This window comes from Malus domestica, chromosome 03, assembly GCF_042453785.1.
Source record: "Malus domestica chromosome 03, GDT2T_hap1".
Taxonomy (NCBI): domain Eukaryota; kingdom Viridiplantae; phylum Streptophyta; class Magnoliopsida; order Rosales; family Rosaceae; genus Malus; species Malus domestica.
This window is the reverse complement of record NC_091663.1, coordinates 24,388,733-24,411,453: the sequence shown is the minus strand read 5'-3', so window position 1 is coordinate 24,411,453 and position 22,721 is coordinate 24,388,733. Positions and strand designations below refer to the sequence as shown.

At 39.0% G+C, this 22,721-nt stretch overlaps 2 protein-coding genes, 1 long non-coding RNA gene and 1 pseudogene across 5 annotated transcripts in view; 2 read left to right on the top strand and 2 right to left on the bottom strand.

The window, feature by feature from the left end:
* The window catches only part of LOC139187744 (inactive beta-amylase 4, chloroplastic-like), a 61,946-nt gene that overhangs the window by 1,132 nt on the left and 38,093 nt on the right, over positions 1-22,721 (top strand). The gene's annotated exons all lie outside the window — the stretch shown is intronic.
* On the top strand, positions 3-5,177 carry LOC139187635 (inactive beta-amylase 4, chloroplastic-like; annotated as a pseudogene).
* LOC139194101 (probable LRR receptor-like serine/threonine-protein kinase At3g47570) lies at positions 3,398-18,929 on the bottom strand. Of its 2 annotated transcripts, XM_070818382.1 has the most exons (12): positions 18,711-18,929; positions 17,096-17,586; positions 16,501-16,770; positions 16,280-16,344; positions 10,265-10,359; positions 10,098-10,141; positions 9,265-9,568; positions 7,067-7,564; positions 6,822-6,893; positions 6,179-6,538; positions 4,100-6,082; positions 3,398-4,003 (listed from the first exon to the last, which is right to left on the bottom strand). In XM_070818382.1, exons 7-12 carry the CDS (start codon positions 9,386-9,388, stop codon positions 3,576-3,578), a joined length of 3,465 nt encoding a protein of 1,154 aa, XP_070674483.1. In that variant the 5' UTR covers positions 9,389-9,568; positions 10,098-10,141; positions 10,265-10,359; positions 16,280-16,344; positions 16,501-16,770; positions 17,096-17,586; positions 18,711-18,929; the 3' UTR covers positions 3,398-3,575. The 2 variants fall into 2 exon arrangements, with proteins under 2 accessions (XP_070674483.1, XP_070674482.1); XM_070818381.1 differs by lacking the exons at positions 9,265-9,568; positions 10,098-10,141; positions 10,265-10,359; ... (2 more) ...; positions 17,096-17,586; positions 18,711-18,929 and having other exon boundaries at positions 7,067-7,725.
* On the bottom strand, positions 20,519-21,202 carry LOC139194245 (uncharacterized). Its single transcript, XR_011579003.1, has 2 exons — positions 20,984-21,202; positions 20,519-20,806 (listed from the first exon to the last, which is right to left on the bottom strand). It is a non-coding gene; the product is annotated as an uncharacterized lncRNA (long non-coding RNA).

Here is a 22,721-nt window from a genome sequence, read left to right as displayed (position 1 = left end):
TCTCGGCAATTTTGAAATCCCATTTGACTGTTTGGCCTTTTATTGGTAAAGTGCACATGGCTGTACTGGAATGATTAATTTACCCAGTCATACTCTGTTGTGACAACATAAGAAACATAACCCATGTGGATGACTAGAGATAGTATCAACTTTTCTTCAGTTTCCTGCTCTGCAACATGCTATGGTCCTGTGTTCCCCATTAGCATACTTGATTTTAGCTTTGATGTGCATAAAAAGTTTATCTTTGCAAAGGGATGTAACAGAAAAACGATAGTTTGGCTTTCATTACATGTGCATCAGTTTGAATCCTGAATTTAGATAATGAAGTTGACCTCTTCTGTTTTTTTTTCCTCCCCGATTGGTGATCAGAATAAACATATATATTATCGGGACCAAAATGGATTTTCCAATGATGATTATCTTACACTTGGAGTTGACCATGTTCCTCTCTTTTGTGGCCGGACTGCTCTCCAATGTTATGAAGATTTCTTGTCAAGTTTTGCTAAGAAATTTGAATCCTTAATTGGAACTGTGATAGAAGAAATTGGTGTTGGTCTTGGATGTTACTGTTACACTAGAACCACAAGTATGAAGCCAGTCCAATGATTTCTTATGCAACATTGTTACATTGCTCACACAGATATCCTGCACATCCTTTTGGTGATGGTAGATGGAAGTTTCCTGGAATTGGTGAATTCTAGTGCTATGACAAGTGCATGTATGCTAAAAATCTTTCATTCCTGTGACAGAAATTTGGTTGCTATTGAACTTTTCCTATTTACAACGTTGTTCCTTTTAGGATGGGCGAACTAAAGATGGCTGCAGGCAAGGAAGGAAAGCCTCAGTGGGGAGGGAAGGGACCACAAAATGCTGGCTGTTACAACAGTCTCCCATCTGAAGTTCCATTCTTTGAAGAGGGAGAGGAAAGCATTCTTTCTGATTATGGGTGTTTTTTCCCTGTATGAAACTGATGGAAGCATCTTGCTTTATTATTTCCCATGAAAAATTTCTGCATAACTGAAGGCTAGTGTAAATTGCACGAAATCATTGTTTGTATTTCATCCTCGAACTACCACATTGTTTCTTTAGCCAGGAAACACTTCTGTGTACGTGCCTGTAAACAACATGGGCCTGCAATATATATTTTCAATCTTTAGTGGAACTTTTCTTATAACTAACTCTATTTGCTTCTAGGGGTTATACTTGCAGACTGTTTGCTACTGGAGTCTTAAATACTCTTACGCAACATGATTAAAAGTAGATATGTTTTAATGATTTAATATGAAGTCATGACAATGGAATGGGTTCTTAAGAAACTGCACTAAGTTAGATGCAATTTGATTAAGAATGAAATGCATTGATGCTTGTCTTCTGGAAAGAAAAAAAAATCACCATAGGATGTACTGGTTAGTAAACTAAGGACAATTATGGATGTATAAGTGGAAATTGAAATCGTGTATGGTTCTTTATCATGCAATACTTGGCATAACATAGTTAAACTTATTGGAAAACAATGTGGAGCTTAGGAGATCTGACATTGGCTTGACTTGTTGTAGGAATGGTACAGTGGTCGGTTGCTCCATCATGCGGATGATATTCTTGCAAAGGCAGCTAACATTCTGAAGAAATATCAAGAATAGAAGCAAACTTCTATTCTATTGGCAGCTAAAATTGGTGGTACCAGACGAGAGCACAGCTTGCTGAATTGACAGCTTGAAACTACAGCAATGCTCTTAAAGATGGTTATGATCATGTTGCTTCAATTTTGTCTCGTCATGGAGCTGCTTTGCATGTTTCGTACGATTCCAAGTTTTAAGGTTCTGACTAGAATTTTGTTCATTGTCTAACCTGATAATTAGGGTTGCTTACACATTCGCTTGATTTCAAATGTATCTATCTACCATGTTCACGTACTAAATATTTTATTGCAGCAGCTTAGAAATGATGGATGGTGATAACCCGGCATCCTATCTTTGCAGTCCAGAAGGATTACTCCAACAGGTACGGGGCCTGTTAATTAATAACGCTTCCTTAGCTTGTACTTTGTTGGTACTTTTTTTGGACTTACTTTAGAAATTTTATCTGTATAATTCAAGCTTTTAAGTTAGGTAGGACTAACCCATGTAGCTGTGCTTGTCACAGCAGGTCGTGCAGGGTCTCTAGGTTCAACATGGGCTTGGAATGGGCCAATATGAGCTTTTTCAGTATTACAGATATTAGGTATTGTTGATATGTTTTTTAGGCTTCTTTTAGTATCTTATAATTCATTCTGAAGTAAATCTTTAGTTTTAATTGGGTTGTCTTGCCCAGATAATAAAGAAGAAACATATGACAAGTTGATCAATAACCATTTTTCTGTTTTATTGAAGTTTGGAATACAATTGATAATTTGATAGTACTAAACAACCAAAATAGAATTGCATCACTATACCGTATATTAGTGTCGTACTACTTTAGATTGGCATGGTCTGTCCATTTACACTGGTGGGTGGTGGTAGTGCCTAGTGGTGGCTTCTGTTGTCAACAATTCTATCGGTCAATTGGTTTCTTCGATAAAATGTCTGACCTTATGCTTTGTTTATTGGGTATATATCATATTATACAATTCCAATGTAGTCTAACATGATTCGATTTGCACCAGATATGGAGTGTTTCAAAGAAATGGGTACATTTGATCGGGAGAAATACCAATGAAGGATTTGACAGGGTAAGTTCTTGCTTTGCTCAAGAACAAAAGCAAATTTCAGCTACCATTTATTTCTATTAGACATTTATTGGATTTGGGAGCAACCTCTCCATAAATGGGGGTAAGGCTAGCCGACATTCACCTCTCCCAGACCCTGCGTAAAGCGGAAGCCTTGTGCACTGGGTACGACGAGACATATATTGGATATTAATGTCTTATAACTAGAAACACATGGCTTCTGATAGCGTTAGTTAAACACTTCTTCTTTTGCCCATTCTGTGTTGCGTGTTCACGCGTCTGCTTTTCTCTTGCACGTTGGTTTATGGCAAATACATACGTACTATTACCATTCCCAGGCCGAAGCTGTAAGATCATTTACATATTTCAGAATGAATGATAAGATCTTTAGGGCTGAAAATTGGAGTAATTTCGTTCCTTTCGTTAAAAAAGAAGAGCACAAATTGGTGAAGCAGCCAAAAAACCCAACTTAAATACTAAATTTATTGATCTAGAGTAGCAGCCTCACTGCCCTATAATTTTTTGTCAAGGGCATGTGTAGAAGTTAAGAAGTTTGTCACTTCCTGATATATTGACAGAAATAACTTTGCGTTTCCATGGCAGGCATTCTTGACCTGGAAGTGTAAATTTTTGAAACGGATTTGGTTGGCCGTAGAAACTAAATGCTTTACTATCAAAATACGAGAAGAATAATTGGAATTGCAATCTTGGTACTACTGGTCACATTGCCTAGTCAAATACAGGTACAACATTTCAATTTAAGGAATATACACATACTGTCATATCCGTCACTATACGAAAATAATGTAGTCTTTGCAGATCGAAAACAACAATAAGAAAATGGATCCGAAAATATAGAGAACAAAAAGAACTAAGAGTTCACTCCTTCACAGTCCTTCAAATACTTAGTCTTGATTTTGGTGAGTGTGATTGCAGCATCTTCTTCACAGTCCTTCAAAAACTTAGTCTTGATTTTGGTGAGTGTGAGTGCAGCATCTTTCATGTTAATCCTCTCTCCCGGCAATGCTGCAGTGCAAGCTAAAGCTAATCTCATAACGGATGATAAGCAATCCCTCTTGCTCACGAAATCACCATCTTCCTCCGCCCCAAGTATATCGACATCCACAACTTCACCTATTGCAGCATCTGGAAATAATGAATCTGCAATCCATTGCTTTAAATTCATTTCCCCAATAAACATCTCATTCGTTGGCTTCCTTTTTGTGAATGTCTCCATGAGTACAATACCAAAACTATACACATCCCCTCTTGTCGAAACGCTTCCTTCCATCCCAAACTCTGCAAAATTTGTATGTGAATTTAGTTATATATGATAAAAAGAAAATTATAACTCCTAATAATACCAACATATACAAAATTGAGAAAATACATCACCTGGAGCCATATATCCAACTGTGGCTAGGGTCATGGTTTCTGTCATCGAATCTCCACCGCCGATGAGTCTTGCAATGCCAAAATCAGCAACATGTGCAACCATATCATCATCTAGTAGTGTATTGCTTGGTTTCACATCACAATGAACAATAGGTACCGAGTAACCATGATGAAGATATTCCAGTGCCAATGCAACATCTTTCATTACGTCCAGCCTCTGCAGGATATTCATGGAGCGGTTTGGAGAATACAACCAGTTTTCGAGGCTTCCATTAGGCATCAATTGAAGTATCAGGGCTTTGAAATCAAGTTCATCGCAGCAACTTATGATTTTAATAAGATTCCGGTGACGGATATTGCTTAGCATTTCACATTCCCTATCAAAACTTTTGAATGCCCCTTCGACCTGTAAATTGAAAACCTTGACGGCGATGTCTATCCCGTATGAAAGTGTTCCTCTGTATACTGAGCCAAAACCCCCTGTGCCTAGTAAGTTACTCTCGTGAAATCCATTTGTCGCATTTACAAGTTCTAGGTGCGAAACTCTTCTCCAAAGAACTTGATGTAGCGAGGCAGTTTCTCTTACAACTTCGACATTCCTTTTCTTGCATGGTATCAGAATCAATGCAGCGGCCGCTAGGAGTATTACTGGTATGACCCCTGAGATGATATATTTAGCTTTCCTCCAATTTGGCTTAACTTTTGTTCTATTTTTGCACAGGGGAACATGGAGTCGGGAAGCACCGCAGAGCGCACCGTTGGATACAAATGAATCGGCAGAGAAGTTTCCGAAAGGCCCGCCGGTTGGAATTTCTCCTTGGAGTTTGTTGAAAGACAAATTCAGATGCTTGAGATACAAGAGTGCTTCCAATGACTTTGGGATCACTCCAGATAGATTGTTGTTGGACAAATCCAAGAATTCTAGGCTTAGCAAGGTTTTAAATGCAGTGGGAATAGGGCCTTGTAAATAATTGTTTGCCAAGGACAAACTAATCATATTTTGAAGACCACCAATGCTACCGGGAATGTTTCCGGAGAAGTGGTTATTTGATAAATCTATATCCACCACTTCTTTCAACTTTCCGATGTCTTCTGAGAGTGGTCCAACTAGAGAATTGGATGACAAGTTTAGGTGCAGTATATACTTGAGTTCCCACAAGGAAGATGGTATTTTTGAAGTTAACAAATTGGACTCTAACGATAGATTTCTTAGAGCTATTGCCAAAGCACCCAAGCAGGAAGGAATAGAACCAGAGAGCCGATTATGACCCAAACCTAACTCGGCTAGGTTGTTTAGTTGACAGAGTTCATACGGGATATGTCCTTGCAGTTTGTTATCATACAGAAACAAACCTTGGAGATTTTTTAGCCTTTGTATTGATGTTGGAATTGGTCCACTCAACTGATTGATTTCCAGATGTAGTTCTATCAAGCTGCTCAAGTTGGCAATATCAACGGGAATGTTACCCCTGATGTTGGAAATGCTTAAATCAAAATATGTGAGTGGCGTAGAGAGATTCCCACGAAAAGCTGGAATCGTGGTGTTTAATGGATTACCTCCCAAGTCTAATTTTGTCAAATTTCTAAGATTAAACAAGCAAGAGAGAGTAGAAGCATCAATCGTCAAATGATTCCAGAACAAGAAAAGAATCTCGAGGTTTTTCAAGGAACAGAATGTGATGGGAAGAAACCCGGTAAATGAGTTTGTGTCCATGTCTAGGACCCTGAGCTTGGAAGCATTGGAGAAGTTAGGGAGTGGCCCGGCCACGAGCTTATTGGTGGATATAAGAAAGCGTTCTAGGTTTGGAACGTTAAGACCTATGTTTGCTGGGAGGCCACCTGATAGCTGATTAAAAGCAAGCGATATTATTCTTATCATGGAATTATTGAAGAGTTTGGATGGGATGACGCCATTGAGATTATTAACACTCAGTTGCAAAGTCTCTAACTGCGGAAGATCACCAATCTCATCCGGTATTGTACCTGTCACAATTTCAACACGTTTGCATTAACTTTGTAACTTCAGTTTAACTAAAAACTAAAAACGAAATGATTGTAAAACGCCCCCAAATTTATTACCTTCTAAATTATTCTCGTATAGAAAAATCTTGCTTAAGTAGGTCAAATTGCCAAGACTTTTGGGTATGCTTCCACGGAAATTGTTAGACTGTAATGAGAATTCACGAAGCTCTTTGCATTGCCACAGTTTGGAGGGAATTAGACCGTCAAGTTGGTTTTGATTCAAATAAAATCGTTGAATACTCGAAAGATGCTCACACATATTGTCTGGAAGACTACCACTCATGTTGTTTCCGGATAGAGCCAAAGTAGTCAAAGAAGATATGTTGAGGACAGGCACAAAAGCAGAGCCTTTTAGGGCATTGTTCTGCACAAACAACTCCTCCAGCTGACCTAAACTGCCTATCTCCTTCGGAAGTTCTATAAAATCAATCCGTATATATATTAAAATCATGTATAGACATAGGAGCAGCTTATTAGTAGAAATCTCGTTGTACTGTAGCAAAAGAGGGAGAACATCATAAGGATCATCTACTCACTATACAGGACCTCTTTTTTGCTCCCGAATACGAGGGTCTTACACAATAAATATACGATCCTACGATAGTCCTCTCATCTCATTTTTCGCTAAAGTGGAACAAGATCCCTGCTAAGAAGGGCCTTGTATGTATAGATGTAATAAAACCTAAGTCATGTAGTATACCTTCGAACTTGTTGTCGTCAAGGTATATGATCTTCACCATTGTTAAGTTGCCTATTTCTCTGGGTATGCTACCTGTTAAATATGTGCATGCATTCCAACAAAAAAAAGGAAAAACAAAGAAGAGATGATTGTTATACATCTTATATATAGATGTTAAAATGAAACAAAGACGTTAAAATGTAATCATGAAGCAAGCAACATTAATTTATATTCCTAGGTGGTTGGTAATGGTGGTATGTACGTACCCCATAGTTGGTTCCTCATCAGGTAAATGTTTTCGAGTGCAGATAAGTTGAAGATAGCAGCGGGTAGGAAACCAGAGAAGTCATTATCGTACAATTTGATGGTTTGAAGTTTAGCAAAGGACCCAAACCACGAAGGAATGGTTCCCATAAAGCTGTTGTTTCCAAAGTTAATCGCCTTCAAACGGCGCAAACGAGACAGTTCTTGCGGTAGGGGACCATGAAAACTATTATTCTGAAGGCCCAACTCAACGAGAAATGAGAGGTTGCCAAGATGCGGAGGAATAACTCCGGCAAGACCCATGTAAGGAAGATTTAAGGCCGTGACTTTGTGGTGGCGAGCACCGCAGGTAACGCCAACCCAGTTGCAAATGTTGGAATTGGAGGCAGAGGACCAGTTGGCGGTCAAGATGTTTTGAGGGTCACTAGTGATGTGAGCCTTGAGAGCAAGAAGCGCAGATTGATCTGTGCTGAAATTGGTATGAGCTATTGCTAATGCTCCTGCAGTTAAGTAATTAGCCACAATCATCGTATAGATATAACACAAGCATTGTATCATCGACGACATTTTTGATAGTAGGAAACGACTTCTCTCCTTAATTGTAGTAGTTTTTGTCTTTCGGTATAAATTCAATCGAAAACTAGAACTCATTACATTCACATAAATAGGGAAACAAGTTGATGTTACCAAGACTTGTGAACGACTTTAGTACTGGTTTGGTACTGAGATACTTTTATAAAAAGTGGGTATAAAAAAAAAGCTGAGCTCAAAAAGGTGTTTGGTAAACACTTAAAAACTGCTTATTTTCACAGTTTTGGGTGAAAAAAAATTAAAAGCGTGAAGCAGCAAAAATAAGCTTATTCTCACAGCACAGCATAAGTAGTTTTTTTTTTTTTTCAAAGTACAGCAATACCAAATCAGCCCTTAGACTTGCCCGGCTTCTATATCAAGGTGAGGAGACTTCAGATTTTTTAACATATCAAACACACCATTCATTTTTTGCTGGTAGCGTAAGTAGGTGAGAGGAGGAATGGTGACTGCGATGTAAGAGAGATTCGAGGCCACGACTTGCAAGTGAGCAATCAATGCTAAGGATGTTTGGTAATTGGTAATTGGTGCTGCCAATTAATGCTAACGACTTGAAGGTGGCATACCAACCCAGTTGCAACTTGCAAGTGAGCAATGAATGCTAAGGATGTTTTGGTCTGGTGGTGATATTTGGTAATTCGCTGATAGGTTGGCTAGGTGAGGAGGTATAGTCTAAGTCCGACTTTTTGGTCGAAGTGAGGACTTAGAATAGTGGAACGAAGGCTTGTGATTTGGTAATTGGTTCTGCCAGCCGACGAGTTCTGTCCATTTTGTGGGCACAGCTGGAGATGCCCGAATGTGGAATTTTAGTCTTCAGTTCACCATCAAAACAAACAATACCATAAATTTCAATATTGATATTTAATGATGACATACATTTGTAAGAATCCTATGTGGACTCAACTAGTTAGGATAGAGGAGAAGTAATAGGTTGGTAATACAAATCAAATAGAGTTTGAATACGTGTAAAGCTACATCCTATAATTGAGGAATACACTTTCAACGTTCGTTTGAAAATAAGCACTAATCACAACTGCTCCATACACGGTTGGGATAGGGTGCAACGGGTGAATAACCAACCCTCCATGATAGATGGAAGTTGGCTACCATTGCATCTATATAAAATGAATTCCCTGCTCACAGAGAAAGTGTTCTACGTTCAAGGGGTCTATCACCATTAGAATATAAAGATTGATATTTAATGATGACATACATTTTGATTCAAATGCAAATGCAAATGCAAATGCGACCAAACACATGACAGTTACATTCTTCCGGATGAAATGTTTTCGATGACGTTTACAATATAATCAAGCTCTAGTTGAACGCTCTTCGGATTCAAAAATCATCTAAACTTGGCTAATTAGTTTTTCTGAACAGAACAAAGCAAAGATGATACGCAAACGGTCCAAGAATTACGGTCTCATGCTTCTAAATTATTAATCACGATCGCATGTACAAATTCATTGCAGCAATAACGAAGACGGGAAGTAACAACCAGAGATTGAAAACTAGTTCAGATACGTACATTCACTATCATGCAGACTTGCCATTGGAGACAGCTCTGAATATGCAAAGGCTTTTTATATGACTGCAACAAGAGAGGACATACCATGCTTAGAGATGAAGCAGGCCTGCACCTGCAAGCCACGGTGGTAATCGAATTCCAGTGAAAGGGAACAAAACTCCAGCCGCCACTGGCATGCTGAGGACATTGTAGCCCAGGGCCCAGACATAATTCATCGAAGAGATCAATGGCTGTAACTACATCTTCCAAGTTGCTCTTCATCAGAACTATAAGCAGCTTCTATAGCTACGTCGGTGCCAGCACCAATTGTCATGCCAACATCTCCTGCAACCATAGCCGGAAAGTCATTAATTCCACCTCCCATCATTGCCACCGCCATTCCTTTCATCTGCATCCAAATCCACTTGAAAAAGTCAGAAAACACTATGTAAGATAAAACTCACATATCAAGTCAGAAACAAACTTAATATAGAAAAATGAGTCTGAAGATTTTATTTTACCCTAGATAAGTCATTTGAAATATAATTTAGTAATCCTTAATCTGCGTTCAAAACCAGAATAAAATTACTTGTGGAGCTGGGTAATTGTAATCCACTCACACCACTCCTGTAACTATTATATAATCGTACCTGTAATTCTTTGATTCTATCAGCTTTTCCTAGTGGATCCGTCTCAGCATACACCTTATCAATGCCAACCTCCTTCGCACAGGCTGCTGCTGTAGCCCAGTTATCACCAGTAACCATGATGCTTGTAATGTTTATCGAGTGAAGATAAGAGATGACTTGTGCAGCCTCTGGCTTCACTGGATCAGTTACAGCAAATGACCCAGCAATCTTTCCATCAATGGAAACCAACACACACCTTCGAGCCAGATTATCATGTTCTGAAACATACTTGTCAACCTCAGGACCAACCTGGACATTATTTTCCCGCATGAGCCTCAGCAATCACCATTTACCTACATATTTCTCAAATAGAGGCATGTTAGCATGATTGACAAAATAATAACAATAAGTTGTCTCATCTGTAACTTTACAAATTTAAAACTTTTCATGTACAAATTTGAAACATAAGCACCAACCTCAGTGACAATAGACACAGCACAGAACTCCTCCATTGAGTAATTGGAGAAGAGCACAGCATTGACTACTACGGGTTTCTCAACTGTCAGAGTCCCTGTTTCATAAAAAAACAACCGTTTTCACTGGCAGGGATCAAACACGTCCGTAAACGTCCAGACACCAACAAAGTGTCAAATACTAAGAAACGTATCAACCTTCATGAATTAGGTACAGTCTGTTCAGCTTTTAATTTTGGAAAGAACAAAAACCCCAAAAAGGACGAAACAATTATTAGCCTTGTTATAAAAAAAGGAGTTGGGGTAAAGAGAACTCTCCTTCAATGAGAGCTGTCATCTACAAGAAATGGGGATATAAAACTTGGCGAGTACGGCTTGGTGACATGGACAAGGTGCATACAGCCATCAATCGTCCAGAACCAAAGGGTCATATGAGACAGATTCCAACTATGAAATAATAGTTGCATGTTCAATCCCAATATATGCAGGAAGAACATCCTCCATACCCAATGACATAGATTGCATTTAGTTTTATGTCACGAGCCTAAACGTTGATCGAACCGAGGCAGAGCGTTTAACTGGTCAGGAATGAAGTCCATAACTTGTTATCATACGGAACATTAACATAATGAAATGACCAGAACAATATGAGGAGAGCAACTTCATAATGGAGGAATGACGAGAAAAAAAAACTACACTTGCACCCTCAAGACATATAGAGAATGTATCTAATCAGAAATTGGTTTTTCCTAAACCACAACAAACAGGTTTTCGACGTCCTCGGAAGGAAATGTAGGAACAAGTATAATGAAGCAACTAAACACACCAGCAAAAACAACATGAAAATAAAATGCATGAAAACCAGATTCTAAATTAAAAAAGAAATTTGTTTCCAAGGATAAGGTGGTCTTACCTTATAAGCCTTTTCAAGTACACTAGCAAAAATGCCCGCACTCCGCTGCGGGGACTTCTAGAAGTATGATCTTGTACCATCTGATTTCTTTTGCCATTCCTAGTTCTTTTTGGCATAATGTGTGTTTATACCATATTTAGGGCCTCGTATTTAGATCTCGTACAAATACTCAGGGGACTTAAATGTAATTATGGGATAAAGGAAGGGGCATATATGTAATAAGTGAGGAGTCCTTATTCTATAAAAGGACCCCTCACCCTCACAATTAGGAGGGCCTGACTCTCACTCTCGGAGGCTCATTCTCACCCTCAGATGCCATTTCTGAAGCTTCTCTCAACGCTCTCATTCTTAGAGCTCTCTCTCTCCCTCACTTCTCAGAGAAATATAATACAATCAGTGTGGACGTAGCCCAAACCTTGGGGTGAACCACGATAACTCTTGTGTCATTTACATTTCATGCAGATTCACGGTCGGATTTACGTTGTACCAAGACCATCCGGTTTTGTGCATCAACATTTGGCGCCGTCTGTGGGAATCGACACGAAAAGCTATGTCGGTTCTCTCTCAATTTTTCACCTCCACTGTGAATCTACAAAATCTGCAAGAAACCCAAAAAACCTCACTGGGCTTTTCCAGAAAAGAAGATCCAAAACCCAAATCCGTAAAAAGCTTTGTGTGAATCCATGGGAAGGAGAAGCTAGCTGAAATGGGTTCGTTGGAAAGGGGGTCCCATTAAAGAGGGACCCACTTCTACGGTCTTCATCGAACTGAGACCCAGATCGAAGAGGCTGGATTATCTCCAACGGATTTGCTCGATCTCTTTGTCCTTAAGAAGCATCCCGGCTTTCCATTTGGCGAGTTGGTTTTCCTCCATTACTCCGGCAGCAAATCCTCCAAACTCTCCACCAAGCTCCATGTTTCGGTTCCCGGTTCGTTTCGCTCACTACCAGCCAGATTCAGCTCATCGCGATGTTGATCGAGGACAACGGGGAGGACAGCGAGACACGCGGATTGGCGCCGACCGTTGATCTCAGCACGTCGAACGGAGAGCTGGCCCGCGACGGGAGCATGGCGGAGGTGTGAAGTTCTGGCGAGCACACGGTGATCAGCCACAACAATAAGACTTCAAGCAGATCCATGAAAGCTTCACTCCATGAAATTAATGGGGATGGTGGTTAATCCTGTTCTTGGATTTGCTAGAGACCTCTCCCTGAGGGGGAGCATCTGTCCTTGTCCGGAATGTGGTGAGATTTTCATGAAAACTGAGAACTTGGAGCTTTATCAGGCTGTTAGACATGCAGTTTCTGAATTGGGTCCTGATAGAAATCTGTAGACCGTGACCGTGGAGGTGGTGGGGTCGGGTAGTAACACCGACACGATCGAACTCAGAAGGTCACTCACCACAACCCAGTCCAAAGGCACCGACGACTCCGACGACGTTCTCGACTGCCTCATCTCAGCCACCTGCTACTTCTACTCCTCATTCGACGGCAACCAGTCCGGCGCCAGAAACAATTGGAGCTTCAACCAAACAATCATCATGGTAGTCGGTGCTCTAACTCCCGGCGTTAACAGTCCGACATGGACGACGCTGAGATTTGCATCTTGAAACTACCACTAGAAGTAGAGAATAAAGCCGTTGATTCTTGAAGACACTTTTGGCGATACATTGTTGGTGGCATAAAACCACGATATGGAGCAGAACCAAGGCCTTTCATCAGCATGCCACGAGGAGAAATATCAGGGAGGTCAGAAACATAAGAATCATGCTGCACTCTGTCCACAACATTAATTCACCGCTTGACTGGCCTTGTTGACTCTCCTGAAATGCTTGCAAACACACCTCGGGCGGATAAAAGTGGTAAGCCAGCCCTCTGGCGCTGCTCAACTCTAGTGCCCCAGTAATTCTATGTATACATTCCTCGCTTTGTTTTTCTTCTACATTTTTGTATGCATCACCATCGATCATAGCTTCAAACCAAGACCAGCCATGACTGTTAGAAAAAGTAGAATGATGTCTGGAGAAAAGCACAGACAGAAGTGCAGAGCAAAAGTGAAAAGAAAAAAGAAAAAGAAAAGAAAAAGCAATGTCTGGAGAAAGCAAAATAAAAAATAAGATGCAGTGGGAGCAAAAGTAGAAAAGAAAAAAAAAAAAGGAGGAAAGGGTCTGAAGAAGTTTGTGGAGATGGCATGCGCCAATTGCACACCAGTGAAGCAATCTAGCCATCATGTCACTAAGAAAGCAAAAGTAGAAAAGAAAAAGAAAAATGGAGGCTCTCCTCGAGAGCACATGGGGACAACGCAAAAGAAAAAGAAAAAAATGAGATCTTACTAAAGCCAAAGAAGATGCTCACACTTTCATCATGCATGTTCCTATTTTCTGAGAAAGCTACGGAAAGACCTAGAAGGAAGATAAAGGTTTCCTTACATTAAAGTGATGTAATTTATTTTTCTTATCTTTCGAAGACATCTGTATAAACCCCATCAGAGGGTAAAAAAAAAAAAAAAAAAAAACAACAAACGGCAAAGCCCAAAATAAATGGGCTGGAAGGTTGTGTGGAGAGCAAAGACCCATAAGCCCAAGAAAGCACCAACCAGGTGATCAAAAGTACGCCAAGTACTCCAAATTATACATGAGCATTACTCATGTCATTCATACATAAACATTCATGAGCATCACTCATGATAATCATACATAAACATTCATAACCATCATTCATGTCAACATTCATGAGCATCACTCATGTTAACATTCATGAGCATCACTCATGACAACATCCATGAGCATCATTCATGTCAATCAACATAAACATTCATGAGCATCACTCATGTCAATCAACATAAACATTCATGAGCATCACTCATGTCAATCAGCTTCAAAAGCTTCATTTACAGAGCTCTAGCTTCAAAAGCTTCATTTACAAAAGCTCCAGTTTCGAAAGCTTCATTTACAGAGCTCTAGCTTCAAAGACTTCATTTACAGAACTCTAGATTTAAAAGCTTCATTTACAAAAGCTCCAGTTTCGAAAGCTTCATTTACAGAGCTCTAGCTTCAAAGCTTCACTTGCAAAGCTTCACTTACAAAGCTTCAGTGCAGGGTATACAAATACCACATCCGAACAACCGCCACTTCGGCCCATACATGGATTCAATTTGAAGTCTTCAGCCAACAGACTCTATTGACCGAAGACTTGGGGGACTACATTATGTACCATATATTGGGCCTCAACTGGGCCTCATGAAAAATACTTGGGGAACTCTAGCCCATTATTTATGTATTGAGGGAGCGAGCCCTTATTCTATAAAAGGGACTCCCTCACTTTCATTGAAAGATCACCCATGATTTATGTATTGAGGAGCGAGCCCTTATTCTATAAAAGGGACTCCCTCACCACCATTAGAGAGCATCGCCGCCTACTGAGCAACTGTCTCACTGCGAGCATCAACTCTAACCCATCACTTATGTATTGAGGAGAGAGCCCTTATTCTATAAAAGGGACTCCCTCACCTTCAAACGCCACAAGCCGAGCCAACCAAGGCAACACAAGCTACAAGCAGAACGGCCTCGCAACATGTGCTACTTCTAGTTGAGCATCATTTCAGATTGGGCACCGCCTCATATCAAGCATTAGTTCTAGACGACATCTAGTTACTTCGGCCCACACATGGACTGAATTTCAAGTCTCCAGCCAAAAGACTCTCTTAACTGAAGACTTGGGGGACTACTGTTTATACCATATTTAGGGCCTCGTATTTAGATCTCGTACAAATACTCAGGGGACTTAAATGTAATTATGGGATAAAGGAAGGGGCAGATATGTAATAAGTGAGGAGTCCTTATTCTATAAAAGGACCCCTCACCCTCACAATTAGGAGGGCCTGACTCTCACTCTCGGAGGCTCATTCTCACCCTCAGATGCCATTTCTGAAGCTTCTCTCAACGCTCTCATTCTTAGAGCTCTCTCTCTCCCTCACTTCTCAGAGAAATATAATACAATCAGTGTGGACGTAGCCCAAACCTTGGGGTGAACCACGATAACTCTTGTGTCATTTACATTTCATGCAGATTCACGGTCGGATTTACGTTGTACCAAGACCATCCGGTTTTGTGCATCAACAATGTGCAAAACCAAATTGATAGCTAGGAAGAAAAAAATGAAAACACCTGCATAAATTAAATTTTCCATCACCCCTATATTATAATTAAATAAAGCAAAACACAATAATCATCTCACAATTAAAGAAGCAAGGACTTTCAAATGCCCCAATTATTTAACAACCACTATGCATAATTCTTAAAAAATGAGTATAAAATTAACCTCTTTTGAAAAACGAAGGAAGAAAGATGAAACCTTAAGCCAAGGAATATAACTATGTTGAACTCAATTATTTGACATTAATTACACAAACCCAATTCCACATATATAGCCAGACAAAAGCTTTATCCTAGAGAGAAACCATGCCCAAATGATTATATAATCTCCAGACTGAGTGTGAATTCAGAGCATGAAAGGGAAGTGAGTTCCTTGGTTCCCACATTGTAGAGACTAAATCTCAAAACTTTGCCAAGCATTACAGGAAACCATGGAAAGAATAAAAATGACCACAAAGATTGCAGAACAATTAACCACAGTGGTGTTTATATGCCCACTGAGAGAAAAGAGCTTCTGCAAGTGAAAAAACGTATTTATATAAAACAGGCATGCACCATCTGAAAGAGCCTCTTGTATCCATTCCAATTATACTTATGTCTACCATATCCCTCTACAATTCCCCACCACCAATCAACCATAACTGATTTTAATACCCTTAGCTGCTTTAGTAGACCATCTAGTGACACCTAACTGCCACCAAAATAAAAGACATGATCAAGGCCATACAGATTACAGACTAGGCTTAAAAACAACTGTTATCTATTAAGCAAAACTTGAACTCCTTGACATGGCAACCTCTTAATCCAGGATGTAGAGTAGAAAAGCAAAATTATTGACAAACCGAAAAATAACAATTTAACTTGTATGGTAAACGAATATTAGTAAAGTTACATAACTCAATGGATTACATATACCAGTAAAAAAGCAAAACATCAGTGTTTGGGAAGTTACCTTATTTGAAATGTCAGGAGCATCTAGTGTACATACAGGGTAGACAGTCCTTGCAAAATTCAGGGCTTCAAAATAAAATAAAAAATAAATTCAAAAGAAATCAAAACTATTAATCCTAACAACTGTTTAGTAAAGGATAAAACAATCTTTCCATCAAATAAATTTGAGAAACACAAAAAAGGGAAATAAATTTAAGTTGACTAGAGGTGACAATTACCTACCTACAAACGAAATCCCCAAAAATTCACGCCCCCAAAACCCTACAAATCACCAGAGTTGAAAACCAGCGCTACGCTGGGATCATCCACACAGCGACGAACTCCGATCATTGTCACCAATCTCCATCTCCTTCCAAAGCCAAAACCCTTTTAAGAAAAAGAGGGTAATGAATATGATAAAGCCAGTAATGAATGGAATAACCCAATTTCTATCGCCAATCACCCTTGCTGAGTGATGATTTCACATACTTCCTCATATTTGTTTATGGGTTCCTATCCAACAAAATTTCGACTCAGTACCCAAAAATTGTATCAGCTCACGAACACAGAGAGGTTTATCAAATTCAAAGCAAAACCCACATATATTCTGAAGATTCTAGAGTTAAAAGAGGAGCAAGGACGTTCGGTTACAGAACCCAAAACGCTATTTTAATGAGCAAATGAATATCTAAACGGGGGTTAACAATTTTCAGCAATAAAAAACATGTGTTTCGATCGAAGTTGCATAAAATACAGATCATTGGGATTAAGGAGGAACAAAAAGCCCAAATTCCAATCAAGAAAAATAAAAAAAATTGTATGTAAATTTAAGCTTTACCTGTAGATTGGCAGCAGCAAAAGCATACTGGATCCAACGGGAGCCACGTGTGAGAACTGGATGCCCAGCCTTTGACATGTTATCGAGTGAGTTTATGGATTGTAATTGTATGATCAGTAGTATCCTTATGGATTCCCAGATGAATCCTCAAAATTTTGTTCTCATCCGTTAGCTTATGCACATGGGACAAAAGCCGCTCAATTGTTTCACACTTCTCCTTGTTTCTCCTTATCAACTCACTCACTGCTGCATATTTCGTCAATGAGTTCAGAGATCTTTTCATGCAACATTTTATCTTTTTCAACCACATTACCATCAGATTCTACACCATGATCAATACTCTCTTTTTCCATATATTCTTCAAAAGTACACAAACCAACGTTTTTTAGGACAGACCAGCATTTGCTTGTTTTGATGGCTCTGAATTTTGTTTCCGTTTTCTCTTTTGTGGTGGTCTGATCAAGATCCACTCCAAAAACTAATTTGAGTGCCTACACAGACGAACATCGCATAAAAATAAAAAAAATCAAAAATAAAAAACAGCAGCAGAGATAAAAAAAAATGACTAATTCTAAAAATAAATAAATCAAAAGCTTAAGACTAACTCACAGGAAGCTCTATGAGTTAATTTTTGGCAAAAAAAAAAATTCTATTAATGCATTCTCATACAAAAAATTTCTTTAAATACTGATTTCATGCAATCCAAGAGCTAAGCGCTTAAATCAGAAAAAAATTCTTTAACCCAGATACTCTTATATTGCAGTTCATCAAAGTTTTTCTTGAACCCTGACGAATATCACTCTAAAAATATCCCAAACATATCTCAGAGATTGCAGAGATTCAAACAATCAATAATGAAACAGCCGGAATGTTCCTTATTCGTTTGTCCTCCATACTCTACCCTAATCTTATTAGGATTTTAGTTAAACAACTTGCTCCTGTAACAGCTATATTAAAGCATAAATATTCATGAACACTCATCACCAATAGCAAAAAGGCACAAAGTATTTTTACAGAAATCTAAAAATCCCTTTTGTGTCCCAAACCCAGGTCTGTCCTCTCTTTGCCTTCCTCCTTCAGGGCATAATTAGAGATACCCACCAACAGTATAACCAAAAAAATTGCAGTGAGATTTTAAAATACGAACTTTATTTGATATTGCAATGAAATATAACAAAATGTAGAAAAAAAATTGTTATTTTGGTAAACAAATAGACAGTGGAATAACAGAAGAAGCCGAACCCAGAAAAATTAAAAATACAGAATCACAGTAGAAGAAGCAAACCCAAGAAAATACAGAAAATAAAACAAAAAGGGTGCAACTTTTATTGGCGGGTGAATGAGTAGACAATAAAAAAAGTGCAAACTTTGAGTTCTAAACAAACCTCGTACCGTTTGAAATTTGAGACTTGGAGTCGCCCACGGGAAGGGTTTTATGAGAAGACAGTATTAGGCGTGCCGAAGTTAGTTTATGCTTTTAGTTGTAAATTCACATCAAATACTAGTTGAACACAAATTTCAGCAAATACACAGAATAAATAGCAAGAATTTTGATTTCAGAAATGGGAAAAAATTAAATTAAAAATAGAAAACAAACGGCCGAAAAGCTGCATACCTAAACACCATTTCATATCTTTTTATCCTCTTCGAGCACCGATCGATTCCAGAGAGAGGGAGAGAGGAGGAGGGAGACGACGAAGGGGGAGAGGAGGGAGAGGAAGGCGAGAGAAGGAAAACAATGGAGGCGATTTACTGTCTGTGTGGTTCTCGTGAGGACTGCGAGATGAACGAGGAGAGGAATATGACCGGGTGGCTCTGGGCTCGAGGTCAGAGAGAAAATGAGAGACCTAAACGGCTAGGGTTGGAAATGAGAATATGTTCTGTGATTTCTTCGATCACAAGAAATAGTTGGTCTCAAATTGTAATCGTTTGGGTTCAATTTGCGATTTACAGCTTTTAAGTGGTATTTTATTTTACTAGTTTCTCTGTTAGTGTCGAGTGGCAAGTCACACATGCATAATGGATTTACTGTATAGTCACATTCTCTCTCTTCTAACTTTAATAAAAAACTACATTTTTACACTAAAAAGTCAAATATGATACTATTCATTTTACCCTTTATTTTGTCCTTATCGTTAAAACTCAAAGTTTTTAAGTCATTTTCATTAGTGATATCCTTTGAAGAAGGATATCAAAGTTTTCCTTTAATATAAATTGCTTCAAGTCATTGACCTTTGAAGAAGGGGCTACCAAATCAGCTTATGCCATATGGGAGTCATCAATTGGAACGTACATTCGTGATATGTAAACAATAAAACATTTGACCAATAAAAGAAAGATCCAAACAAAGACTTGTCCAGCACTCAAAATTTCCCACTATATAAAACCCATTGAGCTCTTCCATTTCCTCACACTTCCGATCACAAAAACTTCACTATATTAAATTGAGAAGAAAAAAAAATGAGCCAAACAGCAGGTAGGCTAATGAAGCCTGGTTTAGCGTTTGTGTTTGGGACCATGTTTGGAGCTTTCATCACCAGAGCTAGTCTACACCGTTGCCACCACCGCTTTCACGACCACAAAGGTGATCGGAAGCATTGGCCTTGTCCTCGCCAAGCTCAGGATAAAAAGATTGGTTCAAGCCCAGGAGGGCTGGAAACTACAACCACTAGAAACATGGAAAACTAGCCTCATGCATGCGAGAACGACTTACATAACACAGTTATACCGTTACGATGGTTCTATTCTAATGAAATAAAGACATGAGTAAACTTTTGTCTACATATCCTTATTTCATTGACACAAAAAACTATGCAGTAGTGTAGTTGTGCCATCTAAGTTGTTTTCCATGCATGCATCGTGCATGGTCCAAGTTCAAAAATCAGCCCAGCTAGCTAGCTTTGCTTCTAATTTATATGCTTCTGTTGTATTACACGAGTAGTCTGTATTTGGGTTTTTATCAGAAATCAGCCCAGCTAGGTGGTTTGATTTGTTGGCCGATTGTTTCGGTTCTTTTTTGGCTTTTCTTATTGTTTAGTGTGTAAATTGGTTTGTTAATGAAACTAAGTGAGGAAATGAAGTCATCATGGTTTGTAATTTTCTAATGATGATTTTTTTTTTTTTAATTTTTCTAGCAAATACTGTGAGAGTTTTGGTTATCCTAAATCACATTTAGCACTCTAAACACACAACTTATTGTCGGCTGAAATTAGAATTAAGGTCTTTTAAAGAATTGACTGGTATCAGCACTTGCATATGTGCCTACGAGCAAATTAAGAACGTTTATCCCTACATTTGAGGCTAACTTGACAAGATTTGGGTCACTAAAGATGCCTCATCCCATCATGAAAAGTGAAAACCAATATATTCGAGGTAATGTTAGGGAAACTAAATTTGTAGACAAAATTTGCAAACTAAATGATGTGTCGTCAAAGTTCAACTTTAATATATAAAGGAGATTTGCCCAAAAACAGTGCCAAATTAATCAAGACTAAATTTTTACATTACAGTTTAAGAGTCCCTAAAACGTTTCCGAAAACTGCAAAGCACCACAGAATTATGCCAGCATCCAACTAATTAATCGACGGTTCAGCTTCTTTATGTTCAGTTGATGAAGTAGCCAACCAAGATGCCCAGAAGACCGAACAGCACCACAAACAACAACGAAAATCCGCCACCGCCGTTTTTGCTAATTTCTTTTCTCAACACATCCTGCTCAAATTCAAATTTTTCTCTTATTGCCAAAAGGAAATAAACGAAAACAAACATGAAAATAAACTCCGATAAAGGGAAACTGAAGCATCAAACACCCAACAATACAAATAGAAACAACGAAACAATTCATAAAAAGGAGATTGACGGCTGATGAAGTTAAACGGGGATACATACTAGTAGAACCGTTAGCATAGGGACAATCAAAAGCATGAGGCTTGGATATACGTAAGAAACTAAGAATTAAACAAAAGCTGAGCTGATCTCCCTCCGTTAATCAAGTCAGTGGAATGCTCACAAAATCCTTCACTCAATCAAGTCAGTGACAACCTCCCTCAATTTCCTCCCTCACCATCGGCAACACTGGCACATCCCTCACCTATTCGCTCAATCCCACCGAACCCACACACACACCCCCAAACTCTCCCAAATCGAGAATGACCAAAATACCCATGTCAATTTCCAATCAAATCCGTCAGATTTGGAATGTAGTCAGGGTAAAATAGGCATTTGATGTTCAGGGCTTTAACCATTTATTGGACACCACCGAAGCCCACTTCGGACCCAAATTCTAATCAATGGCAGAGATGTAAATATTACAAAATCAAAGGAAATTCATTGTAGCTTAGGAACATAGCCAAAATCCCCTCAACTTTAGACTATGGTAATGGACTGTCCATTTACACCGGTGGGTGGTGGTAGTGCCTAGTGGTGGCTTGCTGCCGTCTATTATCTATTCTAAAATTGAGGAGTGAATTAACTGTAGCTTGCCTACAGTCACAGGTTTGCCATCCAATTTCACCTTATTTACAGAAGAACCCATCACATTCGGCCTGGTGTTAGGGCTGGGTTGTTTTGGGCCGCACATCAAGCTTTCGCTGGGCTTTGTCATTTGCTGTTGTGAGGCCGGCCCTTTGGGGGTCTAAATGACGACACTGCCCATCTGGGCTCACCATCAGGATTAAAGTTAAAGGGGTAGAGTTGTCATTTCGTTCTTAGGGTTTCACAGGTATTGGGGTTAGGTTTTCCCACTTCCCATCATTTCCTTCTTCTTTCTTCGGGCTAGCCGTGACGCACAGAGAAATAAGGAGCCCTGACAGAGAGGGATAGATAGAGACAGATAAAGAGAGAGAGAGGGAGAGGGAGAGGGAGAGGGAGAGGGGAGCGGTAAGGGCGGGATGGCTGCCCATCTGTGCTTCAATCCATGCCGTCACAGAGAGATGGAGACAGATCGAGAGAGAGAAAGAGAGATAGAGAGAGATATATATAGAGAGAGCGAGAGGGGAGAGGTGGGGGTTCGGATCACTGCTCATTCTCTGTTGCATCGTCAGATAAGTGTTGTTTCAAATTTAATTTTGTACCAAATTTTACTTTTTTTAATTGTTTCTTGCATTTATGGTTACCTGCATGTGGTGATTGAAAGGTCAAAAAAAATTTGCAAATCTTTTTTCCATATTTGGTTAGGTTAGTCTTCTGTATTTTTTTAATCCGTTTGGGGATTTTCTGGGTCTCTATATATGGTTGCTTTTGGGTTTTGCATCTCATTCTCGGTTTCTCTCTGTCAGATAATATTTCCAACGTTCGTTCCTTACCTTTTTTTTACGTTTTCTAATTTTTCATCTCAGCTTTTGCCATTCGTGTTTGATTACAATATTTATGGCTGTAATAAACCCTTTGAGTGTATTGTTAGCTTCTGTTTAGACTATTGTTAGTTGTTGTTAAGTTGCTGCCATTTTTTGGTAATTAGTATTCAAATTTTTTTTTTTTTTGAAAGAAGTTTGTGTTCTGTGATTTGAATTGGAACAAAATCAGTAAACACAGCAGATTGATTTACAATCTGTGATTTTCTTAAAAAATGCCATATTTAGGTTGAGCTATGTTTTAAATTATTTGTTTTTTTGCCTCTGTGACTGTG